At 34.9% G+C, this 20,750-nt stretch overlaps 1 protein-coding gene across 1 annotated transcript in view; it reads left to right on the top strand.

Annotated features, from left to right (window-relative positions):
- Positions 1 to 20,750, top strand: part of FRYL (FRY like transcription coactivator) — a 99,025-nt gene that overhangs the window by 61,523 nt on the left and 16,752 nt on the right. Inside the window, exons 40-53 of the mRNA XM_081999457.1 lie at positions 809 to 930; positions 1,397 to 1,587; positions 2,282 to 2,376; positions 3,639 to 4,246; positions 4,843 to 4,940; positions 5,903 to 6,073; positions 7,086 to 7,226; positions 9,364 to 9,561; positions 10,819 to 10,980; positions 11,273 to 11,347; positions 12,398 to 12,574; positions 15,246 to 15,449; positions 16,339 to 16,509; positions 19,307 to 19,560. Coding sequence (XP_081855583.1) covers positions 809 to 930; positions 1,397 to 1,587; positions 2,282 to 2,376; positions 3,639 to 4,246; positions 4,843 to 4,940; positions 5,903 to 6,073; positions 7,086 to 7,226; positions 9,364 to 9,561; positions 10,819 to 10,980; positions 11,273 to 11,347; positions 12,398 to 12,574; positions 15,246 to 15,449; positions 16,339 to 16,509; positions 19,307 to 19,560 — 2,667 coding nt within the window. The remainder of the gene's footprint in view (positions 1 to 808; positions 931 to 1,396; positions 1,588 to 2,281; positions 2,377 to 3,638; positions 4,247 to 4,842; positions 4,941 to 5,902; positions 6,074 to 7,085; positions 7,227 to 9,363; positions 9,562 to 10,818; positions 10,981 to 11,272; positions 11,348 to 12,397; positions 12,575 to 15,245; positions 15,450 to 16,338; positions 16,510 to 19,306; positions 19,561 to 20,750) is intronic.

Below are 20,750 nucleotides of genomic sequence, written 5' to 3' on the forward strand. Positions count from 1 at the left end.
AATCCTGAAGTGTTATTATGTGATACAGCCTATGAACAACTCTTAACTTTTGAAGAATTTCACAGAATTTTGGCCACCCTGTAGTGTCCTGAATGTTTAAAAGTCTTTTGCCATGTTCTACGCAGGTCTGTTATCTTTGCTTGCCACACAGTTTATAGAATTCCCTTTTCCATCTAAAGGATTAGGGCTGGAATGCATGAAGAAGATTAGGGAGCTGCAAGATTTGTGTGGAGTTTATGGATTACCTCAGTAGTAGAGAGCTGGTTATTCAAAAACCAGGAATTTGTGGCAAAGAACATCTGTAAAACCATCAACACTTGTGCAGTTTGTATGATAGTTTATATAAAGCTTTCAAGATTGTGTAAATCTGAAATCCTGCTTGTTTCTCAAAGCTTTTGATTATTTATGCTTTACATGAATCTAAATTTAGAATAGTGTGGTGTATTGATGGGAAGAAAGGAGGTTGTTTTAAGAAGTGTATAATGATGTGAGTTGTACTGGTTCTTTGTTAGATGACTAAATATTATATAACAGAGAACATATCTTCCTAAATTTATGCTGCTATTTCAGTTGGATCCGATATATTGCTTTTCACCTTGTCTTAACTTCTTGTATATTGTTGTATAAGATTGGGCAGTTGTCGAACTTCTTTGCAATTTGTGTCTGCAGTTCTAAATGGTTTCTTTTATGTACTAAGTAGTGGATTCTTTTGCAGTTAACCTTAAGGTTAAAATAACATTTAAGGAATATTAACAACAAAGGCTATGTTTTATTTTCTGTTATGTTTACTCTATATTTGTATTTTTAGGAAAAGAGGCCCACTTTGGAATCATGAAGATGTTTCGGCCAAGAACCCTAATATAAAGAGTGCTGAACAGTTAACTGTGTTTTTAAAGCACGTGGTATCTATATTTAAACAGTCTAGCTCAGGTATGTCAGAAAACAATCTATGCATGATGGAATGTCTAAGTCTGCGGACTAAATTAATTTTTTTGAATGCCTGTAAATTTACAGGTTAGCTATAAAAATCACTCTAGGTGGTCACATACTGTTTCTAAATAAGATTTTTCTTGTGTATTGCACACTTCATGTTTCTATTATACAGATTTAAATATAATCTTTTAAGAATGAGATAAAATAGCTTATTAGCTCATTGTGGACACTTAATATTCAAATCATAAATGTATTATTCTCTACAAGTCTCTCCGGTGTTAACTATTATGGAATACAAGTTTATATGCCTGGAAAGATTTTTGAGAGTAATACTCCTTGAGAAAAATGTAGAAGATGAGAGTATTTTCAAGTTAGGAATGACCTTGACAATTTACTCTTCATTAAATTCAAGTGGTTTTGCTTTTTACAAAGCATTGTGTTGCTTGAGTATTTGCTTTTATAGGAGGATTTCAATTGGAACACCGTCTCAGTGAAGTTGCTTTGCAAACTGCGCTTTCGTGTTCCTCTCGACATTATGCTGGGAGGTCCTTTCAGATTTTCAGGGCTCTGAAGCAGCCTCTTACTGCATCTACACTTTCTGATGTTCTCTCCAGACTAGTAGAAACTGTTGGAGATGCAGGAGAAGAAGCTCAGGTATTTGAAAATTTTCCCCCACTTTATTAGAAAGCTAAGTCTGCCTAAATGAGATACTTGCGTTGTTATTTTAATGACAGTAAAATTTAAAAGCATCTGTTATTCAGTTGCTTTTTATTTTTAAATAAACATATTTTAAATATCAAAACAGTTTTAATCGTGACACTCTCTGAATTTTCACCTAATTAAATGATGAAAAGACAAAGTGTGCACATTCTACAGCAATAGGAGCTTTCAGAGAGTTTGATACATCTGTTTCCTGAAAACACCTTTTTTTTTCATAGTTAGAGAATCCTGAGATCAGCCATATAAAAAATAATTTATGTTTTCTTTTATTAAGAACTTAACCCGATAATGTGTTAACAACCGTCCAACTTAGTGTCACTGTACATCTAAAGAAGTGGATCTAATCTTTTCATATTGCAAAGTGAGAGTCTAAATTACTCCATCCTTAAAAATAATGCAAACCAGAATGATTTCTGTGAATACTTAGAAATAAATTAATGTTTTTTCCTGTCTTGAAGCTATACTGCTAATTTGAGCTCTCTCATCAGGGTTGTGTTCTAATTCAAGCATGAAGTAATAATCTTGTTACTGATACTGATTTTATATTTTTATATCGCTACTCAGTAGATTTTCTGTGATCTTCCTTATGCATATTGCATAATTTATAATGACCTATGGCTTTCCCCAGGGTTTTGTCATAGAACTGCTTCTGACCTTAGAGTCTGCTATTGATACGTTGGCTGAAACGATGAAGCATTATGATCTGCTTTCTGCCCTTTCTCAGTAAGTTCTTCTATTAGTCAAGCTACATTACACATTTTTATACATTTGAATTATTAAAGGTCTGTACTACAAATGTAAGGAAATGATTTCTAGTTGGCTTTGCAGAATAGCTGTATTCTTACAGCAAAATCACTTGCTCTTTTATGTTTTTATCATTCTGCCTCAAGCAAAACTCATAAGAATCTACATTTTCTGAAAAGGATCTCTGCGACCTTTTCAACTTATCCTCTTGGGTCCCATTAATAAATAAATAAATAAGGTGTTCAGGGTGTCCTTATGGCTCAATTCTGATACGTTGTCAGTTCTTCTGAAACCTCTCAAAAATAAAGGCACTGAGTATATTTAGAACTTTTTTTTTTTTAATCAGGCCCTACTGACCTTGATTAATAGTGTAATTTTTGGGGGTCTTGGTTTTTTCCCTGTCTGTGTAATGAAGGTTATGGCACCAATCTTTAAAAGATAATTTAAGGTTCACAGATGAAACTCCTGTACTGCAAGAAATACTTTTATTCTACCGTAAATACAGAAGAAATTTCTTCAGTTACAGCAAACGCTAGTCTGTCTTAGGCCTCAGATTTGTTGTCCATGTATGAGAGAAGCGTAATCGAACAGTCTGAGTCATTTGTGTGTCCCATTACAGTCTGAGTGGTTAGCTCAGTGACTTCTTATCAAACTGAAAAAAATCCCTAAATGTGCAGACATCTTTGTTTGACTTCATGGCAAAGTTTTTGAAAATGTTGAGATTTCTAGGAATATATTCAATTTCTCAGTGTTAGAACTGGAAGGTGTTGGTTTTTCTGGGTCAGATACTTCACACAAATATAAGGTAATAAGTAAATAATTTCATTTACTAATGAATTCATTTCTCTACCTTTATCACATCTATAAGTGAGTTGGAATGCTAGATCTTCATCTACAGATAATCTTTTGCATGCTATAGGCTGATTTTTCTGGTTTTAGTGAATTCTTATGTAATTATTTTGGTATTCTGGGATTGTAACAAATAGATTTGGTAGCAGAGATAATGGGATGCTACAGTCTTGTCCTTGTGCTGTAAGGATATTTCAGTAATATATATTGAAATTATGTATTTTCTATCTATGATATTTCTGTATCTGTTATAATACTCTTGGGTGATGAAGCAGAGTATTCACTGTGTGTGTATATATGTGATCAGTGTAACATCTTTTTCCTTTTTTTCCTTTTTCTAAACTCTAAAGTATTTTGCATGGGATAATACGTAATATTGATTTTTATTTTAGAACCTCATACCATGATTCTGTAATGGGAAACAAGTATGCAGCTAATAGGAAAAGCACTGGACAGATAAATCTAAGCACAGGTCCCATTAATAGTGCCAGTTGTTTGGGATACTACAGCAATACAAGGAGTAATTCTTTGAGACTGAATTTAATCAGTGAGCGGAGAGGCGACCGTCGACGGAGCAACACACTGGATATAATGGATGGAAGGATAAACCATGGTGGAAGTTTGGCCAGGACTAGAAGCCTTTCCTCCCTGAGAGAGGGAGGGATGTATGATGTGCAGCCCACTACTGACCCTGTCAACTTGATGGCCACCATATTTTGGATTGCAGCTTCGTTGCTAGAGTCAGATTATGAGTATGAATACCTTTTGGCTCTCAAGCTACTCAACAAGCTTCTTATTCACTTGCCTCTGGATAAATCAGAGAGTCGGGAAAAGATAGAAAAGGTGCAGAATAAACTGAAATGGAATAACTTTCCAGGCCTTCAGCAGCTTTTCCTAAAAGGGTTTACTTCAGCATCTACACAAGAAATGACAGTTCATCTGCTCAGTAAACTCATCACAATTTCCAGACATGCTTTGGTGGATCCTTCTCAGTTAGCAGGTATCTTTAGTAAATGTATGTGTAATGAAAATATATTTTCCTGTCAAATTAAGTGTAATCAAAATCAGTAGTAATTATGCATTTGCCTTAAAAAAAAAAAATATCCTTCAGTTAAATGCTTTTTGCAGTTGTCAGTATTAGAGTGCTAGATAGTGGGAATACATTACAGACTATGGTTATCTGCATGTGAACTTTATGTATTGACTGTGAACTTACTTTGAACATGCTTACAAATGAATTTTAAGAGCATGTGTATTACTATCTCGTGCTAACTAGCTCAATTGGTACTATTTCAAACATACATTTTAGAAACAGTGTGACTGTACTGTCGAAAGCTATGCAGTTTTGTGACAGCTTTGCTTAATTGGTCTGGTGATGATTTTATTTTCATCTTATGAATATTTATACCCAACACAGACACATTTATATACATTCCACTTACATACACACTATATATATGTGTATATATAATTTATATATCTGTGTGAATGTATGTGTCGTGCTGTAAGGGTTCTTAAATACCAGGTAACTCCACATTGAATTGTCATATTAAAAATCTTTAGGGCTCATATAACTGTGTTTATGTATGTGTTTAGGATTTCCCCTAAACATCTTGTGCCTACTTCCTCATCTGATCCAACATTTTGATAACCCAACTCAGTTTTGTAAAGAAACAGCTGACAGGATAGCAAAGGTATGTAAAATGATGCTTGGAGAAGTACCCAGGAGTTTATACCAGCATTGCTTCTGTATTTCTCTGCTCCCTAATGTAGTACTTTCACATTATTCTAATAGTAATATGGAAATAACTGTAAAAGACCGTATTTTAAAGATGTGATCCAGTCCTAATTTGTTTAGTTGGGCCTCACATCAACTCCAGAGTTTCCCTTTGTCAATGAAAAAACACGTTTAGTTTACTATAAAATTCAGATCTAAAGAACAAATTTCCTTGTTAATGATATCAGTTACTTTTCCTTACTTTCTTACTCTCATTTTTCAGTTTGTAATTTTAAATGTAAATTTAATCAATTTTTAAGCACAAGTCCTAATTTACTTGTGAGAAGGAAGTGATTCTTACCTTTCAGACTGGTAGGTAGAGAAGACAAGGCAGTATGTTCTTTCTATTACTTGTGCACAGTGATTAACCTTGGAATATTTCTGAACTGTAGTGTCAAAGCAGTACACGGTACACACCAACAATCTCCAGCCAAGCTGGTGGTACGCTGGCCTGACAGTCTGCATTTTAAGGAAAAATGTGGAAAGGGGAATAAGAAAGTGCTGTCTGTCGTAGGAGATGCAGTCATAGCCCTCTGGCTGCCCATACTGTGATACATAAATCACTTAACTGTGCACAGGCCCCCTCAAAGGAGTACATGCCTGGTGCAAATCCAGAAATTACTGCTGTCCCTTAAATACTTGCACTGCAAGCTAGAGACACTAGTTGAGGTAAGTTGGGTATGAGTAGTAGACAAACTTGGAGCATGGATGCCACATTACTAAAATTCACCAGAAACTGTAGGTGTTGCTTGAATGATTAGTCTGATTTCAGTTATTAGAAAATAGAGTGAAATATGGGGAAAGTGCATAATGACTTGTGAACGCTTAGGTTAAAAATTTGTTATTTCTAATTAATTTAATATGCTTTTTGCCTTTCAGGTTTGTGCGGAGGAGAAATCACCAACTCTTGCCAATCTGGCTCATATGATGAGTTTATATAGTACACACAGTTATTCCAGAGACTGTTCTAACTGGATTAATGTAGTGTGTAGATATTTGCATGACTCTTTCTCAGATGCCACATTTAACCTCGTAACTTATCTTGCAGAGGTAAATTTTTAATAAAAGTGTATCTCATGTTGACAGTCTGTGATCAACAGTACATTTACTTATTGCCAGTTCCTTATTTTTCACAATTTTGAGTATTGGGGGGGGGGGGAAGCACATCTTCCATAATGGGAGAATAATATTAAAATGTCCTAGGATATAGAAAAGGAATGACAACTGCCATTTTGAAGTGCAACAATTTAAATGTACCTTGACATGATAATCTTTCTACTAAAAGATCCCTTTCTATGATAGTTGTGTTTTATATTAGATATTTGTATTCCATACGACATTAATAAATTGCGCACATTGTCGTGACTTTAGTGAAGTCTACTTAGTGCAAATCTTAAGAGACCTCCTTATCACAGCTTCAAAAATTAATTTCAAAGTTCAGTTGTAAGTATTGGGTAGTATATAGTTGAAGGTCATTTAAATTACAGAATTCAGTACATGATTCTGCCAGGCATTTGTACATGAAAACTGTTACTACCTTTTAAAAAGTAGCTTGTGTGAAAAGCTTGTAGTATATCACTTCAAACTGATGAAGATTTTTTTAAAAATATTTGTACATTCTCATGAATGACTTTATATGTACTTATTTTGTTCGTAAGATTGTGTTTACCAGCCTTCATTAAGGTGTAGATGCAATTGTTTTTCATATGGCTTTGAGATGTTGAATTTGTATGAACACTTCTATTTAGTGAGAAGTGGTTAATAAACCACTAGGTGCTTTAGGTGTGTGCTAACAAATATGTCAAAATTCAGGAAAAAAAGTGAATTAGAACAGAGAACATTGTTCTATTGCATTACTTTTTTTTTTTTTTCCCCTTAATGCTAAAACAAAGTTTTGAAAAACATGAAGCAGTACGCTTAAGTTTCTTGAGGGGAAAAATAAATATGTTTGGAAAACATATTTATTTTTCTGTATTTTAACTGTATTTTAACATTTGTTTTCACTTTTTGCTACCATTATAGGCCCTAATTAAATTCTGTATTTTACAAAACTTTTTTTTAGCTGTTAGAGAAAGGGTTATCCAGTATGCAACAGTCCTTACTGCAGATCATTTACAGTCTTCTGAGTCATATTGACCTATCCACAGCACCAGTGAAGCAGTTTAATTTGGAAATCATAAAAGTTATTGGTAAATATGTTCAGGTAGGTACTTTGAAAAACTAAGAAAAAAAGTCTTTCTGCTTATCATCAAAGTGGTAGTGAAATTACACTTGATTTTTTGGGGGGAATAATTTATTTCAGATATAAAAATAGTTGTTTGAAGTCAGATTCCATAGTTTTGGGGTTTTTTTTTGTCCAGTGTACTTAAGTATATAGTGAATTACGTGTTTGTCCAATTTGATTTACATCTTGTGGGATAAGTTACCTGGGTGAATGTTTGTTTAAAGATATAGGCAATTCTACATATGTAGTTAGAGGAGAGGATCCTTCAACTATTAAAATACAAGGAAATGTTTACTGCTAAATACTGCACAAATGTTTAAGTGTATATGTTTTCAAAAGGAAGCTTTACAGTTAAATGCATGTTTAATCACTTTCATTAACATATCTGTGAGGAACATTAAGGTGCACCTTAATGAATTGGAGTGCATTTTTTATTAAAGTCAGTCCCCAAAAGATGAACAACAGTGTTTTGCCTTAGGAAATTTGATCCTTTGTACTTGGAACACAATTTACTGAAAATCTATTTTGCAGAAGAAGGTCTAGCATCTTGTTCAAAGATTTTATGAAAATGCCTGGAGCATAAAACCATTTATCAGTGCACAACATTCTCTTCTCCTCCTCCCTTGCCTTCTTTTTTGCTGAATTCCATTATTGCCAAATATATTTTAGTCAAATGTATTTCAGTCAAATGGTTTAATCATAATTAACCAAGAAAAGTAGCATTCCTGGATGTTTTGTTATTGATGGATATGTACTTTAGATATTGTGTTCCTGTCAGAGTGCATTAGGCTAAATGGAATGATAAGCATAGCTATAGTTTTCATGGCCTGTCGGCCGCTTGCTTCGCCTCTAACCTTTATCTGAGCTTTTGATGCAAGCCCACACTACCATGGAATGTAATTTTAATTAAAAGTAACATCATCTACCAAAATAATGGTACTAGCGAACAAATATTCCAGTATCATATTTTTGATACAATAAAACATGTTACTATAGATAACAAAAGAAAAGATCATAAATGAACATGTCCTCTTTAAAGGTGGTGCTACTAAGCTGATTTTTTTAGTCCTCTGCAGTCACAATGCGTCTTAAAAAATTTAAGTTGCTGCAGGATGGTTCAAGTTTGAGACTACTTTTTTTTATCTTTATGATGCACAGAAATTGAAGGAGATTGTTGAAGACTCTCATTACCTACAAAGAAGCATATACTACCTAGAGCCTTGAAAGTGGTGTTTATTTTTTTAATGCAATAAAAAAATATTTAATAAACATGGCATGCTAATTAAAAAACAAAACAAAAAAACCCCAGTCATCCTGCTAATTTCAACATCTGAAAGTTTTACGTTTTAGGCAGAATCGTTTTCAGGAATGTAAATCTTAACACTCCCAAGGTGCTGCTTTTGGTGCGAGTCTCTTCTGTGATCCACTCCACAATCTCTCTGTAGTTGAAACTGCTGAATTATTTACATTAACTTAAACCTCTTTTTAAGGAGAGTGCACTTAACTCAGGCTTTGCCTGTTATATTCTCATACTTATGCCCTGGCTTTTTTAAGCACTTCATTGGTTTGATACTATATAAAAAACCCGTGTAAATGATTTTCCTCTTTCTTAAGATCTTTGAAATGTGTGAGGAAATCAAAAGCACAAAATATTTTTGTCTGTTTCAAATTGAGCTCACTCTGCCCATAAGCGTAAAGTAATTAAAGATGCCAGGAGGTGAAAGTTGTTTTGCTTTTAAACACTATCAGTTTTTATCTTCTGGGACATGAAGGGCAGATACTTCAGACAGTGGTATCACAGCGTAAACACAATGTTAAGTGCAGGGAGCGAGGGACATGGTACAGGATCTTGTGCGGCTGGCACTGTGAGGCAGTGAGCCTGCCTGGCTGGTCCGGACCGCCCACTGTGGGATGACCTGGTGCCTTGCCGCTGCCTTCCCAGCACTTTGAGGTCCAAGGCTGCCCATCTCTGCTGGCACCTGGCAGCCACATGTAGAAGATGAGAATTTCTGGGTTTGGGAATCTGGCAATGAATCAGTGCAAAATCCTACTGTACATTAAAAATGTCTGTCTTGTTTGAAGTGAATGTGTTGTGATTTGTGTGCCTTCTCTTTAGAGTCCATATTGGAAGGAAGCCCTTAACATTTTGAAATTGGTGGTGTCTCGATCAGCAAGCCTTGTTGTACCTAATGATATTCCAAAGTCTTACGGAGGTGACATAGGTTCTCCTGAAATCTCTTTCACTAAAATTTTTAATAATGTTTCCAAGGAGCTACCTGGGAAGACCTTAGATTTTCATTTTGATATATCAGAGGTAATTATTATGTTTAAATTACAATGCAATAATTACTTTCTGTTACAAACTCAGATCTGTTTTCTGTTAGCCTTCTACATTTAAATGTTTTAAAATAAATATAATTTTTAAGAATGGCCGTTGTTGAAGTTTTACATACATGTAATTAGAGTCATACTGAAACGATAAACTCTGAAGTTTTTTGTATTATGTTTTTGCCTTTTTCCTCTCTCTGAGTGTCTGGAGAGTTAATTACTAAAAGTCAATAGGATTATTCTCAAGGGTATTTCAGCTGTGTCAGAGAGCAGGGTAATGCAGCTGGCTGCTAGTTGCAGCTGAACATTCCAGGCTATCATCAAATGAAGGGTTGTACCTTCAAGGGCTGAGAGGTTTAAAACCCTGTACTCCAGTTTTGGCCTGACTTTGGAAGGGGGAGAAAATTTAGAGGAGAGAGTAGGATACAGAATATAGGAACCCCTGTGTGAGATGGACACAACCAGAGAAAAATGTCCTGTAATTAAAAACAACACCCCTACCCCCCAATTAAGGTTCATTAGAATAGAAATTCTAATATACAGCTGATATAATATTAATACACCTGATACTCATTCTATGTCTGAAAAGGGAAGCTTAGCCAAATGACTGCAGTGTAATATAGGGATGTGAAAGTTGTAGAAACTTTAGAAGTAATAAAAGGGTTCCTGGTTGAAGCTGACCCTGCATAATGATTGGAGACACAGGTGTCTTAGGAGCATTACGTAAATTGTTAGTCTTCTCTTTAAGTGAACTCCTTACTAGAAATTTCAGTGCATGCAGATAATTCAGAGACAAGATGAATTCCCACAGAGTTCATTGGAGTAGTATTTGCTGTCAAAAGGGCTGAATTTGATCCTTGGTTTTCAGAAGTGTGTGTGTGTGTTAGTGAAGTTGCTGGTCTGTGAAAACAATTTATTCATATCTGAATGATTCTATAGAGAAACTTTGCAACTTCTAAACCTAGAACACAGTTGGTTTTTAGGTGTGTTTAAAAAATACACGTTGTCAGCCTGTAACTTGCATAATTCAGAAAAACACAAGTGGGCAGAATGGCAGTCTGCTGCATAGGGTAGAAATATTCAGCTTTGGTTTTGACAGTGTACCGATGCTCAGTGGATTAGGCATGGGTTTCATTGAATGAAGCCCTCCTACATTTTATATAATACTAAATTCTAAAATCAAGTGTGTAGTCTTTACTGATGTGGATTTGAATTTTAAGAAAGTATTTGTTGTCTTTGATAGACACCAATTATTGGGAATAAGTATGGTGATCAACACAGTGCAGCTGGTAGAAATGGGAAGCCAAAAGTCATTGCTGTCACCCGAAGCACTTCTTCAACTTCATCAGGCTCCAATTCAAATGCATTAGTTCCTGTCAGCTGGAAGAGACCGCAGCTATCTCAGGTACATTGTGTCTCAAGCACATTATACATATCTCATAGGCAGTGTTTATGGATATATTTTTTAAAAAATGTTGAAATGTAATTTGAAGTCTATATTGTGTCTTAGCAAGGCAATAAATAAATATAGCATAAACTAAAAGGTAATAGTGGTAAAAAGAAGAAGCGGTAAGATTCTTTTTAGAGGATGTCATCATGTGAGATAAACGTCTGCGTTTTAAACTAGTTTACATTTTTACCTAGACCTCCAGCAGATGCCTTACTTGCTATGTCATTTTATTTGGTGTATTTTTCAGAGAAGAACTAGGGAGAAGCTAATGAACGTGCTTTCTCTGTGTGGTCCAGAATCTGGTCTTCCCAAGAATCCTTCAGTAAGTGGTGATGGTGGTTTGTTTTGGGTTTTAAATTGCAGTAGTGAGAACACTATTCATTTTCAGGTATCGGTGAAGTTCTGAAGAACAGTTTTTGACAAATGGTTTTGGTTCAATAATTCACAAATCCAATCGAAAGATTAAAAAGAGATGGAATCACAAGTAGTGAATTACTGTTATTCCTCAAGAAGTCCAGTGGGTGCTGTTCTTTACTAGACAGGTTTCAAAACAGTATTTAAATTCATCCAAAACTAATCTTGCTGTCTCAGTGAATTGAGGTCGGTCTTACAGGGGGAGGGCTATATGTTTTAAAGCAAAGATAAATTGCTAGGATTAATTCTTAATTTTTGTCTTATGTGGTTATCAAAATAAGTTGGGGTTTTTTGGGTTGGGGGGCGGGGGTTAAGTCTTTGGATTGGAACTCGGGTCTTTCCTCTCCAAATTACATTAGTTGGCTACTAAGGAGCTCTGTTGATCAGACTAATCCTTAAAACTTTTTCTCGACATTTTACATTCTTCACTGCCACTCCAGAATAGTGTGTTGTATGTTTGAGGCTGCACGTATGAATTTTAGTTGTCTTGTCTAGAAGAAGGGATTGAACTAGGTCTCCACTGTTCTGAATAAATCTCTATCTAGTCTGTTAAAAATTAAGATGTGCTTTAGTGAGAAGGGGTGGCAAAGGGTGAGGGCTGCAAGGATGTTGATTGAAAATACCATAGAATCCATTGAAAATGACAGTTGGATCACATGCCTTCAAACTAACATGGATATCAGTAGGAACAATAGTCTTAACTATAAAGTAAAAATAGGACGATAGTGTTACTTCTGTGTATGGCACAGAAGAGACCTCTGTTGGCATACTAAGCTTAATGGTAGTGATGACATTAAGAGCTTTTAAAATAAAGTGAGCAGCCTACCTTGGTTATCATCTAGAATATTGTGGTAAGCTAACTGCCACAAATGCTATTAAATTGCAGGAAGCAGGCTGGCTGACTTCTGGAATTACAGAAGTTGGAAGCTTTCATTTCTATTTTTACCCATATCTGCAGGTTGTGTTTTCTTCTAATGAAGACTTGGAAGTCGGAGATCAACAAACCAGTCTTATTTCAACAACAGAAGAAGTGATTCAAGAGGAGGAAGTGGCTGTAGAAGACAACACCAGTGAACAACAATTTGGAGTTTTTAAAGACTTTGACTTTTTAGATGTTGAATTGGAAGATGCAGAGGTGAGACCTTGGGATTTCTTCTGTGTATTTCCATTTGAGAGTGTTTTAAAAATTAGGTTATGTTGGTGCAATTCTAAGGAATTAGCAGCTCTTCTAACTAATCCAATTGGGAAGAATTTATGACATGACTGAATTTAACTTGCACGATAAAGAAACCTGTGTCACAAACTCTTCAGTGTTAAGTTGTTGCAAATTGTTGGGTATTTTTTGGGGAGAGGGTTGAGATTCTGTGGGGAGGGTTAAGTGACTTAACCTGGAAGTGAAGCAATGTGACAGTATAAGCCAATGGCAAGATGAACACCTGAGTATGATGCAGTAGAAAACTTAGTTATGGAACTATATGTTAAGAAAATGGCATAATTGTTGTTCCTGATATGTTTCTGCATTTTGAAAACATGAAGAATAGCTTTCAAAATTACAAATTGTATGATATACTATCTCATTATATACAATTGACTCGGTCACTGTAATTGCTTGCACTGACTTTTATGTTATATCAGGTTTGTTGCAGTTCTTATATTTCCTCCACTTCTCCTCCTGTCAAAAAAGAGAGAGGGGAGGTAAAACAAAATTAAATATCAAGAAATAGTAAAGATTCTGTTAACAATTGTTACTTGTTTGGGATAAATAAAAGGCTTCAGACCAGAATTTGCTAAAGCTTAAAATACGACTGTAAAAGGGCTGGGGAGAAGAAATCAAGTGCCTTGTAGTTTCTTTCAAGTGCTTTTGTTGCAGTCTATACAAAATACTGAATTAGTAACGGAGACCCTTGCAGGTCATGAGTCAGCAAGCTATTAAGAAGAGTATCTGCCTATCTAAACACTAAAATTGTTCTCCTCCTGATTAGTCTATCCCTTTTTACAAAATCTTGCTTTTTTCCCCCTAATACTTCAGTTTTCTCTCACTTTCTTCATGCTTCCTGTGTATTGCTTCACTTCAGCCAATATTGCATCTTCTAGGAAAAGTACAGGCTCATTATGGTCTATTGCATATATGTGACCACGTGCTATACAAATACAATTTCCTATATTGAATGCAAATAGTCAAACAGTTCAGAATCAAGGCTCGGTAGCAGTAAAACATTATTTTAACACTGGCTGGAGCTTTGCAGGTTGGATGCCAAAAGCTGAAAACTTTGCCAAACCAAGTTAATCTTTAACTTCATTTTCTGTATCATTTTAATAGCAGAGCATAATGAAGAAAAGATAGTTTCTTTCTCATTACTTGCCTGTATGCAACATGTACTGCTATACTTGGGAAAAAAAAAAATTGTATAAATTTAGGGCATTTCATATAAATTGTGCACTTGATATAAGAGCTACCTAGCTTTGCACCAAAAATATAGGATGTTCTTTGTTGCTAATGATTGAATGTCAACAGTATAAACCGGTGCTTTTACATTAAAATCTGAGTAATATTCAGATTAAACTTAAGTGCTTCAGCCCACAGAATTAGTACTTTGTTGTTGGGATTCTTTTGCTTTGCCATAACTTCGCCTTTTTGGAGCAAAACCAATCACTAAGAGAGGAGGAGACTACAGAATGTTTAGTTTGCTTTGCATATTTAACACATCATGATAATCTCCTATGTCACCACAAGAGACACTCACTCTGTTAGATCAGTTTTGGAACCCATAGTTGCACATTTGAGGCTAGATGTGGTATTTTCAGAATTGTCTGTAGACTGGTGAACTGATCAGGTTTTCCATCTTACTTGGATAAATTGTTGAAGGTTGACAGAGTATTTAAGAAAATCAAAGATCATTATTGTACTTGTTAATTAAAACACTCGTGTTTTTAAGATACAGATTTCACTTACTATGTTGGATGTTTGAAACCCAAGTATCCTAGCTTTAAAATGTGCAAACAGAAAGGATCCAGCTATTTATAAAACTGACACAAAGTGGCTGGTAAAACAGTTAATGAAGACATTGTGTTTTCTACAACCCTTATATAATGAATGTTGATGATGCTTTGTCAGTTGGATGTGATCAGTTTAGATTCATGTGTGTTAGTTAAAGAATTTCATCTAATGTTTGTTAAAACAGTTGCTTTACATGTTACACTAGAGAAAATGTATCATAAACATGCTGGTTTTAGTGTTTTGTCATCAGTTTGTTTATTTTTTTAATCAATCTCCCATTAGAAAGAGAAATTATTTTAAATACAAGCTTTTTGACTAAAGCTTTTTTTCAGAGCTTGAATCAGTCTTTTACTGTTGGCAAATCCTACGTAATAAAACATTTTCCCCTGGTTCTAGAGTATCTTTAAGTGTTTGTCCTCGTTCTTTCTAATTATATGTGTTTTCCTTTTTGCTAACCAGGAGCTGCAGGTAAGTTGCAGCCTGGTGCCCTGGCTTGTTCATCTGTTGTTGTCTGTGATGTGTTTGTACTTTCTAGTCAGATATATAAAACTTATATTGATGTAGTTCTAGATTATATATTAGAGTTACTTTCCAAGAAGATATTAAAAATATTTCTACTTCATTTGCCATATATTTTAATTTATTTACAAACATAATTTAACAAGGTATCTAAAATTTTAATAAAATTAAAGGGCTGATTGAAACTCTGTTCGTAATGCATTCAGTACTTGTGTTTTCTGTGTTGCATTTGTGTATTATTATGTTGAAATTCATAGATACATATGTGTCCAAACTTTTTTTATTACAGGGTGAAAGCATGGACAACTTCAACTGGGGTGTTCGTAGGCGCTCTCTTGACAGTATTGACAAAGGAGACACACCATCTCTTCAAGAATGTCAGTACTCTGGTAGCACACCCAGCTTGAACTTGACCAACCAGGAGGATACTGATGAGTCTTCAGAAGAAGAAGCAGCCCTGACTGCAAGTCAGATACTGTCTCGTTCACAGATGGTGAGTTATTTTTCTGAGGAAGGAATCTGAGAACTGAAGCTTTCCCTTGCACTTTTAATGGATAAGTATGGCTCACACTTTCAGCCTAAGTGAACTAAAGAGGAACTAAATTAATGTCGCTAAGCTTCTTTTCCATAAGAGCATCAATAAAAGGAAAGAGTTACTTTACCTACTGGTGTTACATAACAGGTTGATAATTCTAGTACAACTTTTTTTTAAAAATGTCTTTATACTTACTACATTTGTTTAAAAATAAGCGTAAAATTGCATGTGTTATATATGAACTGTGTGTCTGTGGATTCCTGGCTTCAAAAAAAAACCAACCCAAAATACTAAGTAAGAACAAGAGCAGTAAGTGACCCTGTGGGACCCTCAGTTGTGTTTAACTGTTGAAATTGCTAATTTAATTATGGATTTTGAAGCATGTGTACATATAACTGAGGAAAATCAAGACTGCTGGCTACTCAGAAGTCTCTCTGCATTGCATAAATGAAATTAGGAAAAAATTGACTGGACAGGGAGCAGAAGGGATAGCATGCTGCTTTTCTGACTTCAGGCAAACTTTATATTAATGTTGCCTGTAACAAAGAGCTCTGCTCTTCATTGTTTTTGGTCTAGCATTTCACCAGTGCCAAAGACCTTTAAGAAGAAAGGAAATAATTTTCTGGATCCCAAGGATAACTTCAAACTTCTCTTCACAGTTAAATGCTACAGAAATGCATGTGATGCTTGTAATGGTTTTAGTGTAAAGCTGTTAAACTCATAATATGTAAATAAATTCAAATAGCTAACCGTACTGAAACAGCCTATTTTGAAAGTAATGTGTTTTCCCCTGTTATTTATATGTTTGATAAACTATGAAGAATTTCACATTTCTTTCTTTTCTTAGTTAAACAGCGATTCTGCTATAGATGAAGCAATATCAGATCATGCTGGTTTATCACTTCAGTCTCAAGATTCCACTAGCAGTGTGGGAACAGAAGATGTGCTTCAAATCAGAACTGAGACCCCAAGTTTGGAGGCTTCTCCTCTAGATAATTCTAGCAATCAGCTGCCTGAGGTGGGGAGAAATGTGGGCTGGTGCATGGCTGATTTGGGCTCCTTCTAGTGTTTAGTAGCACCTTTGGCTTTCTTTTCAACTGAATTTTCATCTGTTATACTGATTATTTGATTTGCTTTTAATATTTCTAACCTGTTGGAATATTCTTATAAAATGTTCCCTCAGTATGAAAACTACTTGGGATGGACTGAGGGAATTTACCACAGGTTAAAAATATTCTTGAAGGGCTGATATTGATTATTTCATGGTGCAGAATGAAAATAGGCTAATATTCAAGGGGCTTTTACTTGGTATGGTTGAAATCCTTCTTGAGAGAGATTTTCTTTCAAATACTTTTTTACACCACCACCACCCCCTTTGATTTGCTTTCTTTGGGTTAATGTTATTGGTGCTATATGGGCATAAAACCTCAGGCCAGCTGTGTTAGCAGTTGGTTCCATTAAATAATCCTTTAAAAAGGACCACAGAAGCTAGTGGTATACTTTTATGGAAAGGCCTGTGTGGACTGAAACAGATTTCAAGCTAATGGCCACCTGCAAATCTGTGAGTACTTCAGTTTCTTGATTTATTAAAATCTTTTGAATAATTTACAATTTAAAAACACTCATTTAAAATTACTCTCATCTGCTACAATTCCTACAATACTTAGCAGGTGTAGCTAAAACCTCAATATGTTGTTTTTTTCTTGAATTTGAAATGACTTGGTTTAGGTGGACTTTTTAGGTCTTCATTTAAAATGATTGATGCTACTAGCAATCTTATTTTTATTTGGACAAGCATTGCTAATCCCATCTTTAACAGAACGTACAGTTTTATTGAGTTTTCCAGAAAATTAAGGTATTTCTATGTGTATTTGAATAACCAGTGCACGGTTTACACTTAATGAGTCTTCAGCCAATTTGGTTTAAACAGTTGACTGACTGGTTCAAGTGACTGGGATTTCTGAACAAAGGCTCTAGTATACCTGTTTGCTACCTAGAAAATCATTCTTATTAACAGGCAAACCACCTACCTAGCTAGCACTTAATAAAGATAACTGTAAGAACAAAAGTCATACATAGAAAACAACAAACGGAAAGTGTGGGTGACTGCTTTCCTGTGATAAAATCCTCACCTTCTAAAAGTGCAATATTGTGACTTCTATAAAGCAGCTTTTTCCCACATTTTTCATGTTTTTCCATTCTGATTATCTATATGCTTTTTTTTTTTTTTTTAGAGTTTGGTTACATTACAGTTGATAAATTGTCTTAATTTTTGTAGAGCACCTGTGCTTAGACTGTCTAACAGATTGTTCTGTTAGCACTTCATTTGCATGTCTACAACATGCATTTTTGTTCCAATAGAATTTTGGGTGAGGAAGAACACTTAATCTGGGTGATTTTTTTTTTTTCCCATATAAGATAGATATCTTAAGATTTCAAAAGGAAGAAGCAATGTATAAGATGGGGTTTTACAGAACAATACTCACCATGATAGAACTTTTGTCTCCTCCATTGTTCGTTTGTGGCACATTCTCAGCTGTAACTCATTTTTACATTTTCATAGTTCTTTCTGAGACTGCCTTTATACTTGGATTCATTGTTCTTCTGCAGCTTGCTTTTATAAAATCATTATACTTCTGACAATCCAGGTGAAAACTTTCACACAAAAAATCATTGATATCTTTAAAAATATTGAAAACATTTAAACTGGGCTGTACAATAATTTCATGATTAAGCAGCATCCAGAAAAAAATTGCTATATCAAACAAACAAAAACCCCCCAAAAACACCTGCACATGCATATAAATGCAGTCACTAAATGTGATGTGTTCCAGGTTTATTTTGTGCTTGTTAGAATATGGGATTCAGTCAAATACATGTGTTTTTTTTCAAATACAGTTCAAACACTCAAAGTTATCACACTGCAAGAGTTAGCTATCTAGTTGGATTTTGTTGCTAAAAGAGAGAGCTGGCTTTATGTCTCTTAACAGAATGAGCTTGAAAATATGCACACTATCAACTCACTTTGAAAAATTTGTGAAGCCAATAAAACTAATTTTGTTCTGAATTCTTATAGTGCACAACTCGCAACATAGTGCAGTTGTTTTTTCCTATGCTCATATACTTTATATATAACTCTTTCAACACAGGCATTTCATTGCAGGCCACGTGTCAGTTATCAAAATGTTTTTATTATAAATACATATATACCAAAATTTACCCAAGGTAAAGTTAAAAAAAAATGAAGCCATTATTTAAAAACAAGTGTGTGTGCTGGTTAGATGCAGTTGAGCTCCTTGTTTCTCTTGTAGGGATGCTGAAGAGTTAAGTAAATAGGTTACTTCAACGTATTTGGCTGATTCCCAGTAATAGCACATACTTTTGCGAAAAGCACAGAAAGGACATTTCATATTCCAGTTGGGAGTTTACAGTCTAGCTTACAAGAATATTTTAAATTTTGTACAATAAGTTTTACAAGCTTAAGTATGTGAAAGTTTCTGACTAAAATTATCTCTGTTTTACTCACTTGCACCATGGATTTATGAGGGAATGGTTTACTAGAAGTAGTTTTCTTTAGGTTCTGTGGAGTTGTCAGCTATATAAATCACATTTTCAAGATACTTAAAGAGCATTCATGTTGGTAGTAAAGACATGTCCAATGTTACATAGGAAACTTCAGAAATCAGGAGTTATGGCACTATGAAGACTAACGTAGCTGTAAATTTATTAACTAGTAATTAGCACTTAGTATTAAAAACTGATAAGAATCCATAAACCCTGACAATCGAAATAATAGAATTATGTTTGATTCACAGGAAGGCAGTTCAGCAGTAAGGGATGAACAGGTTAGCACTGCTAGTGAAGACACTGGGTCATATCTACTACAAGAACAACAAGACTGTCTGGTCTGTCATGAATCTCTTGAGTTGGAAGAGACCCCAGAACTGGCAGAGGCAGCAGCTCCTGAGAGCTATTCTGAATCTATCTGTGAAGAGGATGTCACTCTTGCTTTGAAAGAGCTAGATGAGAGATGTGAAGAAGAAGAAGCTGACTTCTCTGGTTTGTCCAGGTAAGATTAATATTGGTTCTAAGTAACAGAAATTACATGTTATCAGTGCATGAATTAAACAAAGTAGGTTTCTTATGGTGTGGGGTTTTCCACAAATCCCATAATACAAGTATCTAAAATGATGTTTTGCATATCTGAAATAACGGTTGATTGGTTTTGCCTGTTATAGCAAATAAACTCAGTGCTTTGCTCAGCAGTTATTTCTATTACAGGGAAAACAGCCATGCAGGAAAAGATGCAAATTCTTGAATAAAAGAAATCTAGCACATTTCATCACCACCAATAGGCTAGAAATGTGAAAAGAGGTCACAGGGTGTTTTGGAGTGTTTTCTTGGTAGCCACCAGCTTCAATCAGCGTAACATGGAAAAGCCCTTGAACTGCTCTGAATTATGGCAGAACCTATATTGGCACCAAAAGGCAGGAAAAAAAAGTTAAATCTTTTTTTTGTAATCAAAGTTCATGTAGGAATCAGGCCAGTTTGTCTTTGAACTTGCCCAAGGCTTATTTTCAATGTTAAGGTTATTCAGTCTTTTATTTATTTCTAAGACATTTTAAAGTAAAGTAATGTTTTTCCATTTTTTAGTATGGAGAGCAAAAATAACTATTGAGAGGAAAAGTTATAGTTAGTCCTAGCTGGTTGAGTCATATTTCAAGTGAAACCTTAAGTCCCTTGAGGGTAGCAGTCTAAGGAGGAGGGGAAACAAACAAACAAAAACTCCAAACAAACATACAAATCACAAACAAAAGCCCCCAAAACAAAACCAACAAATTCCAAATTGTTCATAGGCTTGTTCAAACTTGAAATTTGTTCAGAAGTTTGGATTAAATAATATAGACTTAGTATATATAGGACCATATACTTAGTCTATATTCTGTCGGAGAAATCATTTAAGGAGCCTTTTACAGAAAAGGACACAACAGGAACTGTAAAACACCAAGTTGTTTGAGAAGGTTCTACTGGGGCAGGGGCAGAGAAATTGAGTCTTGTAATCACATACACAACCTACTGCAATGTGCCTTGCAAGAATTAAAGGCTGGTACCAGTTAATAGCAGTTTATTTCCTAACGTGCAACTGAAAAATCTCTCAGGTTTTAATTTATTTACACTAAGCAAACAAACAAAAAACCCCATAGCTCTAGTTTGAAGAGTGACAGAGGTTGATACACTAGCTAGAAAATACTTGAAAAT

Source organism: Phaethon aethereus (genome assembly GCF_964289735.1).
Source record: "Phaethon aethereus genome assembly, chromosome: 4".
Classification (NCBI taxonomy): domain Eukaryota; kingdom Metazoa; phylum Chordata; class Aves; order Phaethontiformes; family Phaethontidae; genus Phaethon; species Phaethon aethereus.